This window comes from Larimichthys crocea, chromosome XI (assembly GCF_000972845.2).
Source record: "Larimichthys crocea isolate SSNF chromosome XI, L_crocea_2.0, whole genome shotgun sequence".
NCBI classification, from domain to species: domain Eukaryota; kingdom Metazoa; phylum Chordata; class Actinopteri; family Sciaenidae; genus Larimichthys; species Larimichthys crocea.
In genome coordinates this window covers 11936095-11948385 of record NC_040021.1, presented here as the reverse complement: position 1 = coordinate 11948385, position 12291 = coordinate 11936095, and the positions used below count along the sequence as shown (strand labels likewise).

The following is a 12291-nucleotide window of genomic DNA, read 5'->3' as shown; positions in this document are numbered from 1 at the left end:
ATCTGGAGGGTCTGAAATGGCATGTCATGAATGACTCTGCTGAGCCTGAGATTTTCATGCATGAGCTCCAGCTTTATGCGAGCTTATCGCCGCTGAAATCTCCTTTTGACTGAAAGACTGCCAAAAGGGGCCACCAAACACTTTTCTGGTGATGGACGTGGTTTCATTTCTTTTATTTGCACCACCAGAATATATTTTTTATTATATGTAAGCTATAACAATGAAATAAATACTGTCACTATTGTTCTACTGTTCACAAAAGCATTTTTGTACTTGTTTAGATTCCAGTTCTGCTCAACAGCTGTCACTGGAGTTTGCCATTTTATTAATTTCATGCCTAAACCATCTCATTTGCATGACAAAATGACTTGACAGGCCTGAAATCAGGCGCTATCTCTGCTGCTGAAGCATGAAGGCCAGGCTCTTTATCTAAAGCCACAGTCCTGATGCAGCATTTAGGGATCATAAGCAGTTGGTTTACTTCAATAGTATGACCTGCATTCAGTTCTAGGGAAATTACAATGTGTTAGGATTTTTTTGTGTGTGTATTTAAAAAAAAGGGATGCATGCACTTAATTTATATCTTTATATTTTGTCTACCAAGAGCTTTTATTTTTCACGTTTACGACTAGAAATGTAGCTGCCGTCCTGTTCCAGGAATATTACAGATGTAACACCACAGAGCTGCTGTTCTCACCAAGATAGAGCTGTGAACACCAAGCATGAACGGCTGACAGAAAGCACACCAAGGTGAACCGCAGGGTGAGACCGGAGAGAATCCCAGACTGAATGGTACACCGAGCCTTTTGTGCGGGAGAACCTCAGTGCCTTCCATCTCGGCAAAGATTTACTGCAAGGATGAGACGTTTAAAGACCAGCGCCACAGCTTCAGAGAAGATCACGATACATAGACAAACAGAATTTCCTCATTTGTGACATGTTGCAAAGCTAGAACTTTAACCAGCAACATTTAACTAGCAATAACACGGCATGGAAATAAGAGCTTAATCAATCTTTTTCTTGTTGTTGACAAATGAAGGCACATTACAGGCTCATGAGGTTCAATTACACCCCTAGAGAGTTGAGACAGATTCAGAATATATAAAATAGATTTATAAGGTCAGAGGAACACCTGGACCAGCTCCTGAACACATATTAAACATGCCCTGGATCTAAGAAAAGCTTTTTACACATAGCTTTCTATGTGGGATATTCATTTGGGAAAAAGCCCCTCACTTGCAGTTTCCTTTTCATTTTTGGATTAGGCTGTGTGCTTTGTATAAAACATAAGCTCTTCAATGTGTATCATGTTATTGTTTATTATATATTTGTTTAAGCTTAAATTATTCTTGAGCAACTTGGAAAACTAGCTGTTAACACAACATTTTATGCTTTTTTTAAGTTGATACAGTGAACTCTTTCCAGCTCTCTTTCGGTTTCCACCCACTCTGGTTGCAGCATATGCAGCTACCGGTGCTGGGCAGATGAAATACGGTGGATTCATCTGAAATATTTGCCACCATTACCTTGAACATATTCAAGGTAATGGTGGGAATGCTGAGTGTGAACCAAAACAGTAAAGTTAGAGACTGTAAAACCAAAAGAAAGATGCTGGAGGAGAACTACACTCTTTGGGTTCACATCACAAGTAGTTATTTTGTCCATTGTTACTATAAAAATATCGGTGGCTTTAAAACAAAAGTATTTACAGAGTATATATTCAACCAAACCTTTATCGACTAGCAGAAAGTCGAGGGAGGTTTTAGCAGAATGTTTCAACTCAAATGAAGTAAAAATTCTTATTCAAAAATGGAGAGCATTTCTTGAATCATCGGGTAGATCATCAAGTTTTCAGGCAGACATGTAAACAAACACCCATCTGATTCTTCTTCATGAGGCGCGCTCATGCAAGGTGATAAAGCCACTATAAAGGCACTACAGGGGCTCCGGTGGTTGTTGTAAAGATAATTGGAAAACTCTTCATAAAACAGCGTGGGATCTTTTAATGACCGCGTTAAACCAACTGATCTATTTAATAATTACTTGCTTCGAATGAGGCACTCACAAGTCATTCTGTTCTGTCTAAAAGTGGATTAGGAAGAGAATTTACAGGAGGCCCATTAGGCTTCTGCCACGTACTGTGAGAAAGACGGGGACCACGTCCAAAACAATCATTTACTCTCCCCTCTGCATCAAAACAACGAGGCATGTTTTGAACCGCAACTATGACTACATGAAATATTAATGGCTTTTTAAAATCACTTGTAATGAAGCAACATTGTCACAAACAGGTACAACTAACCAAGAATAGTTCGCCTGTGTGACGAGAGAATCTGTGTGCGGTCAGTGAGATCATAGGCTTCTTCATTTTCTCATCCTTTTGTCTCGAGGCAGACGGTGTCTCAAGCCAAAGTGGCTATCTGAACCCAGGTGTAGTGTTCCAGTCTGTACATGCACTCCCTATACCTCTGCTCCCAAAACAAACAACCCAGACAACATCACGCAGATCTTCTCATTCACGTCTGTTGTTGTTTTAAAAACTTACTGATGGAAAAATCATATAAAAAGTAGCTCTGTGAGGAAAAACGGTTTAAAAGCCCGGTGAGTGGCGTGGCAGAATGGAATGTGCTCGACTCAAACCGTCCTGCCAACTTCTCGTCCCTCTGACTCACAAAACTAATCCCCAACTTTGGGGCGACATCCAGCACGATTTGCTTTGATGGAACTCCACAAGCAGCTTAGGTGCATCCAAGCAGATGATCAGTCAGAGACGATGATCAGATTATGAAACCGTCTCCTCGGGTGTCACTTTTGGCGCACAGAGGTCAAATTAAATAAGGTGGTTTAGTCTCACTTCAAACTGCTGATCGTGCAGCAGAAGAAAATCATAATGCTTGTAAATTCACCAACAACAAAAAAAACAGGCAATCTGTTTAAAGTAGCCGTTATTTAATAACCATGATTTGCTCAACTGTAGTTACAGTTCATAATTACCTGTCTGCGTGTGACAGACAGTTGGCAGCAGTACTGCAGTGTAAAGGCACAATGACAGATAAATGCAATGTCACAAAGACATAAGATGACCTGCAGGAGAAGAACAAAACAAAAACAAAAATCATAAATTTACATCAGCCATAACTGGCTTTGTCAAATACAGTCCCCACTCAAATCGCATGAATTGAATGAGAATTTTTTTTTGTTTTTTTTACAGCATTTCCTTGGTCAGTTTGAGTAAGTCAAAATTATATAAATGAATAAACACTGATAACAAATGATAGTGTAAAAAAAAAAAAAAAGTGGTACACAAATCTTACTGAAAAACAAAATTATATATATATATATAAAAATATAGCAAAAATGTTACACTCTCACAGCAACACACACGTGTGAAATAAATGAAGTTCTCCTGGTGGATGAAGCTGATTGACCTATAGTGATACAAAAAAAGCACAAACCAGTACAGCCTCAGACTTAACCTTCTAAAAACATGTACACAATCCTCCGATGGGATTCTCCAGAATCTTTGAGGACATTCATTCGGAAATATTCTCAAAGACTCTGGACATTTCCGCTACATTGCAGACAGCAGTGGCAGATACTGCCAATAAATGAGTACAAAAAGAAACTTTAAAAATATATCAGAGGCCATCAATCCCTCTGCGATGCAAAAAAAAAAAAGCCAAATGACTGCGTTTCACCTACAGGGTAAGTGCATTTGTTGACTTCATGTTTTTGTGGTGACAGGTTGAGGTTTCCTGCGAGTGCGTAGGGACTGTAGAACGTCCTCTTGACAATTAGAGGAAAATACAATTAACCAAATCTTAGGTCAGTGCTAAGGACCACCTTCATCTGATCCGTTCAGCTCATGCCTACTGTTCATTTGAGGATCGGCTGCCATTCTATGTCAGCTCTTGCAAAAAAAAACAAAAAAACCTTCTTCGCTCCCTCGGCCATGTCACGGTGTCACCCCCTCCTGGTCCATACTGCAGCCGAGAGCTTCAATGTCATTGCTGATATCAGTGATCATGCGGTCCCATTCGTCTCCCTCTGAGGCCTCCTGGCCCTCGTCTGAGGCGGCGCTTCCGCCGGCTGCTCCGTTGCCGTTGGTGGTGGAATCGGAGGCGGAGCTGGCCGTCCGCCGGTAACGGCCGAAGCTGTCTGTGATGATACCTCGGCCGTCCTTCACGCCGATGGTCTCGAGGAAGTTCTCAAAGTGCTGGCTGTCCTTCTCTGGTATGAAGGGACGCAGGCCTGCAGGGGGGACATGCACTTCATCATGGACTGTGTCTGACATGACATCTGTCTTTATAACTCACGTTTCACAACGTTTATTGTGATGTAATGAATTTTATATTGGATATGGCAGATATTGAGGAGACCGCCGTGCAGATGGGACTTTTAGCCACAAATAATGATTTTATAATGTCTCACTTTTTTTCGCGTGGAGAGATGTAAGTAGGTTTGAAACGGTTTGTGGCAGGAAAACTGGAAGCGATAGTGAGCTGTGGCTTTACTGGCATATAACCAAGCCAGACTGTGACACTGCTGTCGACTGTTTGCTTCAACTATTCCCAGGCATGCAATCGTATCCAGACCACATCAGCACATCTGTTCATTTTGAGAGCAGCTACTTAGTGTCTGTAATTACGTCTCAGTGCAACTGCACAATAAAACTGGGGCTGAACACACCAAACATTAGACCGGTTTATGTCGAAAAGAGGATTCACACGGGTGCACAATTGAGCAAGTACTACCTGTTTTATCTCCACTCAGAGACTGGTTACGTCATTCTACCATTATGTCCAAAGCAGCTCTGTGTGGTGTGTTTTGCAGGTAACCTGGAAACTCCTCCCTCTGTCATCTCTATGGATGGCTCACCGAGCCCTATCCACTCACTCACTCACTCTCTCACAACAGCAGCTTTGTTACCAGCCGCCACTTTCTGTTCCATTTGTTGACATTTGCAAATCATAGATGTTCTTTGATTCCTTTGTTGCTTCTCTTGAACCGTGACCGAACACTGTGAGGACAATTTTTTTTTTACACAGTTTGAAGTTGGAAAAAAAACAGAAGCTCACGCAGGTGTGGAAATGTCTGCTTCCAGAAACAAACTTTGGTTGTGTACATTGTATCATAAGTGCAGCCTTGTGCTTGAACTTCTCCAGATCTCGTTGGGCCTGATTATAAAGGGGGTCTATGTATCTTAACTTATATACATAGATATATACTGAGAATACAGAGCGTACACACCAAGTAGAAGGAACTTCCTGCTGTCCCCGTAGAGTTGTCGCAGGTTAATGCAGAACTCGTGGATGGAGGCACCGTTACGGTATTCATGGAGCAGCGTAGCGAACTGCTGGATCTCTTGTGATGACAGCTTGGTCCGCAGCTAGAGTGGAAAAGTTATTGAAAAAAAATTCAAAACAAGAACTAGTACGGCGTGAAAAGATTCTCAAAACCAGAAACGGGACAAAGAAAGAGAGGCTGAAATGCTCATACTGTGGTCATGTAGTCCTGCAGCAGCTCTGCAGCAGTGGTGCTGAGCTCTCCTTCACTTGCAGTCTTCGTCTGAGGGGACGCTGGGGTGGAAGGTGATGGCGAGTTTTCTTCTGCCTCTTGGAAAGGACTGAGAGAAGAATGCACCTCTTGTAAAATGACAAGCAGACGGGAGACGGGACAAAATCTTCAACTGCGTACTTACAATGTGTTTGCTTCTTCTTCAAAGGCCTCCTTGACATCTACTTTGCTTGAAGAGTCATCTGGAAAAAAAAGAAACCAAACTAACAATCTGGGAAATTTGTCTCATTCCGTCTTTCATCTATTCCTATTCTTGTGACTGAGTGTACAGAGTCTGGAGGTCAATTTCCGCCCTTACCGCTGTATAGAGAAAGGTGTCTGGTAGGTGTAGTTGCTCCGTCATAAATGGCTCTGTCCAAGAAGTCGATGGTTGATTCTGTGTAAACGATCTGAAAGACCTGGCTGAGCAGAAGACACAGCTCCTCTGCTGCTGCCTGAAAGACAAAACCAATTCATGACAATCCTCTGGCTGTCAACAAATACCATAAATACAGAACTACACAATTAGCTGTAATATCAGTTGATCAGTGGAATAGTATAACACCATTGCGTCCTACTGTGTGCGCTACTAGAGTCTAAAACTCCACAGGGAACGTTCAACAAAGAGCACCGCAGGAGGCCCGGAGCCAAAATTTAAATTCACATTTTAAATAAGTGTCTTATTTGATGTGCGCTGTTCTCAACTGTGTATTCTAATGCACTGCGTGCACCATGCGTGTTGTAAACATAGCTCTAGATAGCAAAATAATACCTTATTATCGACGGCCAGCACGAGCAGACAGCAGACTTCCACGAGAACGGCTCCGCTCTCTGATAAGGAGCTCAGCGTCTGAGACTTGTTCAGATCAGGACACGAGCTGGGACAAGGGGAGCCGCCTGACTCCTGGGCTGAAGAGCATCAAACACACACACGCAGTCAAATCAGGTTATTCTTAAATTATCATTGTTGAATTTTTGCCAACTACGGTTGTCGAACAAGATTCTTAAGTTACTGTAATCTTACATCTGACAATACAACAAAACGTCAAACAATTACAGGAACTTTAAATGTTTTTTTACCTGTTTTGATCACCACGAGGTGCAAAGAGTCATCCCTGATGTAGGAGACAGCAGCGATATCATGGATGGGCACTCTTAGGATGATGTCCTCTCCGTCGCGCCATACGAGCTTTATGTTGTATGCCGACAAGCTCACCACTGCATCCTGCTCTGATGTCAGCTGGCCTGCCAACTGATGGGACTTCTGAGAAATCGCAGAGGCAGCCAAATGTGGATAATTATGCACGGCATGATAGAAATACATAAATACCACGTCAGGTTAAATCCTCTTGCTCAGATACTTACCCGTGCAGTGTCGATGAGCTGCAGCACTTCTGTGCGACTTGACGGGTTCAAGTATCCTGGAACGGATGTCAGCTGCCCCAAGTACTGGACAGGACAGAACATGCACAAACGTTTTACTGAGAGAGTTGTACAAAAAACAACACCTTGTGGTGGGTGAAACAGAATTTTGAATAAATTCAATGCCAAAAAAAAAAAACGATTTTCCAAATGAATAATGTGATTAGGACAGAACGAAGAGGGCAGAAATCAACTGTGAGAGGATGCAGTACCCGAACAATCTGTACCTAGTTTTTTTTTTCATTTAATGACTAAATAATTACTATTACAAGACATACGCAATGTATATTATGAACACTACACACAACATAACACAGACCAACGTTAGCAGAGCAGCAAACTCAGAGCAGCACTGAGCAACTTAAACTAACTCAGTTAGTTATACAACTAAGTTAGTTACTTAATAACTTAAATAACTGCATTGATTTGGAATGATTTTCCATTTTAAAAATTAATTCTTCAATTTTTGAACAGCTACTGACTATAGAACTGAACTGTGTGCAGCCTGAGTACCTCCTACTGCAACATTTTAAAATGTAGGTAGGGAGCTTCGTGTCCCTGCTGGTCACACTTACTTTGACTTCCTTCTCGATGTAGTCATTGAGCAGGATGTCGGGGTCGATACGGTGGTCAGGCTGGGAGAGTGAGAAGGTGTGGAGGGCCCTGCGCTCGGTGGCTTTCTCCTGGGCCTTCTTGTCTCTCCCCTTCTCTCCTTTCAGGAAGACTCGCTTGAACGGAGACACGATACCAGCCTGGTGTTAAAAAAAAAAGAAAGAAAAAAAGACAGAACAGAGCCGGGTTGAGAGAAATAATGTCAGGCCTTCTAAAAGTCAGTAAAGAAATCGGACTTTACGTGGGTGTGTAGCATTTCAGACTCTCTTGATTATAAACCACTGGCCTTATCTGTTTCTACGCAACGATGTGTTATTAATAATTACAGGAGTATTCATATCAACGTGTACATATGGTGTGGTTGCAATGTGCAGGCCACCACAGCAAAGCATCTGCAGATTCAGGAACAAATTCAACGTCCACCCTAAAAAAAACCAGGCCGTAAACTTTATCATAGCACTGTTGACAGTGGTATACATGTACGCCTTGTAATTTCTGCTGATCCCGCTTCCCCAGACTGCGCTGGTGTAGCTACAGAGCAAAGACGCAGCAGATGTCTTTGAGCAAATGTGCAGACCTCTGTTACCCAATATGTGTTGCTCAAATGTCAACAATAGCATGTGCAAAAGGGAACTTTTGCATTTTGCCGCCATGCAGAAAAACACGTTTTCCTTGTTTTGTCAGAAAAGAACATTTTCCTGTAAAAAAACCCTCAACCATCTATGTTATTTATTAGCTCTTGTATCAACTGGTAAAATGTCAACACCACAGCACTGTGTGATATATTTTGTTCAAGACGCTACGTCTACGCAGAATAAAACATTTCAAATCATTGTAAAAAAAGCCTACCTCGGTCTCCATGAACCCCCCGCGCTAAAAAGCAGTTCGCCTACTCGACGGCAAGCGCACACAGCCTGGCCACAGATGCTGCTACGCTCGGCGCTGTCTGAACAAGACACCTGTTGCCTCCACTTACAAACAGTGACAGCTGCCAACTGGTGACAGACGTACAGGATCAGAAACCGAGCGAGTGTGTGTGTGAGGGGTGTGACCCCCCCAGAGAGGAAGGGAAGCGTCTCTGTCGCTACGCCCAGGCACAAGAACAGGAAGGGGACTAGCCACAACTTCCTGTGATGACACGCGTATTTTGTGCTTTGAATACTAAGACGATTAAAAACACTGCAGCACACTCTTCGAGGTGTTTTGGAAACAGGCTCCGCGGATGTTGGAGACTTAATAGAGTGGTGTGTGTGGTGATCATCTTCCGGCTCCAGATCTTCATCTCTTATTGTGACATGATGATCGCCGTCCTCCTCGCTCGCTCGGCTCTGCAGCTGAAGGTCCACGCACGTCACTGCTTAACCAGAGAAACACAAGGCCCTGTGCAGAGACTGCCTTGTTAACCACAGACGTCGCATCTGCAACGTTGTCTACACTGCAGATTCAGTCAGGTGAAAAGTGCAAACAGTCTAATGGAGCTCTACAGGACTTAGTTCCCCTTTTTTTCAGTAAAGGTCAAATGCAACAAATTTCCTCTACAAGCATAAAAATCAAGAAGAGTAACCTTCATCTAGGCGATGTTCACTCACACAATATCTAGGGTTCCTGTCGTAGGAGTCGCTTTATTAACTTTGCTCATTCATAACAAATACCCACATGTCTAAACCCTGTGTGGGAACAGAAACTGAGTTGAGCAATCTGTACACACACCAACAACGAGCACGAACGCAGCAAAGCGTAAGGCAGAGGTGTTTGACACACTTTACGCTGCACTCATAATGTGGTTTCTGTTTGATGACAAACTTTAGGCTCCATACGACGCCGCAACCTATGACCGGTGCATTATTTAAACAGAGCGTGAAGACAAGCGCATTAACATTTGATGGCTTCTCCTTGTGAAATGTGAGACGAGAGCTACCGTAGTTGACCCCAGCGAATGGCCAAGAGATCAAGATGAATACGTTTTTGTTTATTTTGCTTAAAGTCAGCAAAGCTACATCGCTTCTTTGTGCTGCAATGGCAAGCGCGGGAAAACTTGGACCAAGAAAATCACTGCTGCTTTCTCTAATGTTTTGATTTGATCCTGTGGGAGAATAAAACAAGAATAAGAATCCAATCCACAGATAATCACCATCTTTTGTTCATGAATGAGCTATTCCCAGTGAAGTGTGTATTCACTTTCATAAGAGTTAAGACACAGTAACATCATTTTCTGCCTTTCCAGATGCAAGCTGCAGCACTTGTGTTACATAAGGACGTCCGTCATTCTTGATTTGTTCATGTTCGTGAGACATTACCACTTTCAGCTGGCCTGAAAGCTCATACCACACGAGTCAAGAAGGCGTTCACCCTGCTGTGTTCCTGTCAGGTAATTCAGCTGGAAAAGCTTCCTCCGACTTCTGACAGTTTCCACGCCCAGGTAGTGCTCCTGTCTTCTCTGTGGGACGCTTTTATAAATGAGTTCATATTAATCAGTTAGCAAAGTTATGAGTAGCAATCACATGAAAGGGTCTGAGCTTTTGCTTGATCCTAATGTAATAATAATACTCTGTACAGTGAATATAGAAAAAGATACCTCTGGGGCAAGTACTGTTCACTATCACCACCAAGTGGCACAAACAAGAGCTGTATGATCTGGTGACTGTTTCCTAAAAGTAAATATCATCAACAGCCGGCAAAAACAGGGTCATAACTAGTAGAAATAACTTGTAACCACAGAAAACATTCATTTGTACTGAAATGATAAGGAATAAAATGTTTAAATATATTCACCATTTCTATTTTTTGTTTTCTTGTGGTCACAGCTATAAATTTACTATGTCTACTTTTTTTTTTTTTTTGCTCACAACTAAGGGGAATTATCATTAGTCATCATTATAAAAGGACCAAAACATTTCCTTGCCACAACAAAGCTCCTTAACACGAGGATATCACTTCACTTCCGTCAGGCGGAGGTGGAGTGAGATGGGGAGGTAAAGTCTGGTGTTATTGTCATGGAAAAATGGATGGAGTGACCAATGATAGCAAAAAAAAAAAATTATTAACTTTGTCAGTGTCATGTCCTGTCTAGATATGGTGACGGTCCTGCCCTTCAGTTTCCTCCAGAGAGAAAACATGCCGTGTGTGTGTGTGTGTGTGTGCTGAGACACAGCTTGAAGAAGTAGAGACTGAAGAAATGTCAGCTGTGTGTCTGAACATAAAGATCTGTCTGCACATCATTAGGTAGTGTGTGTGCCGTGTATGTGTGAGACAGGACGAGAAGGAACGCTGATTCCCTTTAGCGTGACTGACACTGATAATCTCTGTCTTTGACAGCTGACGCTGAGCGCGCACACACACACACACACACACACACCTCCCATGACCCACGCCTACACTAAGCAACCAGAAGGTAACTACTACTCTTGTGCTTTCATTACCGCTTACACTGTGGTAAACCACCGCAAACAATCGGGCCAGCACTGTGAAAACCTCACACCGGATAACACACCAGTAATTAAAACTGATTTAGAGTACAATATATTTAACAATATATTTAAGACTCTAAGAAACATGCACAGCCAACTGTGACATATTTCTTTTCTTGATATACCTCACTGTGTATACTGTAAATACTGTTAATGCTGTCCATACTGCCATACATATATTTATATTTCTACTGATAACTCTGTTTACATTACACTGTGCCATATTACCACACTGATGTCTTTAGCTTGTATATATTTTTATTTACTTATATTCTGTCATGTTTATGCTGTTTGCACGGGATAAGAGGGAAACGAGATTTTTAAATACTCTGTATGTCCTGTACATGTAGCAGCACTGACAGTAAAGCTGACTTGACTAAACACATTTAATGGACTACAAAGCTAACAATGCAAAGCGGACGTTTATTTCAACTGTCAGACGTTAAAACGGTTAAAACTTCCCTCGCTTCTTTTAGCCTCAAATCTTTTTGCGCTTACCTTGCCTTTATGTAACCTGCCGTCACTTTAAAAGTAAAGTTAGTTGATGGAAAAGGGCGATAAATCTGTCAGTGTGTGTGTGTGTGTGTTTGCTCGATAGTTGGCTAAAGTTAGCCAGCTAACGGCTAACTAACTCCCCCTCCTGGTTTGACTTAGCTTTAAAAAAAAAAGCTAAGTGAAGTTACAGTTACAAAAAAGTAACGACTTACCTTTTTCACTTTTTTCACATCATCCTCCATTTCTACGTAAAGGTCCTCTTCTTCATATTCAGTTCAGCGTGGAGATCCAGTTGAGACGAGACATAACTACCGAAGCTTTTTTATTTATTTTTATTTTTTAACCAGCACTCATCTGACAGTTAGTTAGCTCGCCTAGCCTAGCCTAGCCTAGCTTAGCTTTAGCCTCAGCGTTGGTAAAGTGATGCCCGGATTTGAGCCGATAGCAAAACGCCATCCCGATTTACGCCGTTTACTCCACGACCATTAGAAAAAACGCCGGCATGTCATCGGTGTACGAACTGGTTACGCGTCAAAGCAGCTAAAGGAATAATCTGTAAAAGAGACAAACTCGGATAAAACAAGCAAAACTTTTCAACCGTGCCGCCATTTTGGGCGTTGAACTGTGGTCCAGCATGCTTTGCTTTGAACAAACCAAAACAGCTGCTGCTGTGTGTGACAGCGAGAGCACGGCGGAGAGGCACCGAGAGACGGCGAGGCGAGGAAGGAGAGCCGCTGTA

General features: G+C 42.4%; 1 protein-coding gene and 1 long non-coding RNA gene across 2 annotated transcripts in view; one reads left to right on the top strand and one right to left on the bottom strand.

Annotated features, from left to right (window-relative positions):
- Positions 1-2928: 2928 nt before the first annotated feature.
- On the bottom strand, positions 2929-12256 carry ccm2 (CCM2 scaffold protein). Its single transcript, XM_019260708.2, has 10 exons — positions 11765-12256; positions 7554-7730; positions 6922-7005; positions 6637-6820; positions 6329-6465; positions 5876-6011; positions 5702-5759; positions 5500-5626; positions 5251-5389; positions 2929-4251 (listed from the first exon to the last, which is right to left on the bottom strand). Exons 1-10 carry the CDS (start codon positions 11792-11794, stop codon positions 3956-3958), a joined length of 1368 nt encoding a protein of 455 aa, XP_019116253.1. The 5' UTR covers positions 11795-12256; the 3' UTR covers positions 2929-3955.
- Positions 10293-12291, top strand: part of LOC113746820 (uncharacterized) — a 9482-nt gene continuing 7483 nt past the window's right edge. Inside the window, exon 1 of the long non-coding RNA XR_003463138.1 lies at positions 10293-10981. This is a non-coding gene — a long non-coding RNA (uncharacterized LOC113746820). The remainder of the gene's footprint in view (positions 10982-12291) is intronic.

Bases quoted from the DNA above. Each gene is read 5' to 3' on its own strand.
- ccm2 (XM_019260708.2), bottom strand. From the start codon at position 11,794: ATGGAGGATGATGTGAAAAAAGTGAAAAAG. The intron at 7,731-11,764 runs GTAAGTCGTTAC...TTTTAACACCAG, and splicing joins ATGTGAAAAAAGTGAAAAAG to GCTGGTATCGTGTCTCCGTT. The intron at 6,466-6,636 runs GTAAAAAAACAT...GATGCTCTTCAG, and splicing joins CCTCGTGGTGATCAAAACAG to CCCAGGAGTCAGGCGGCTCC.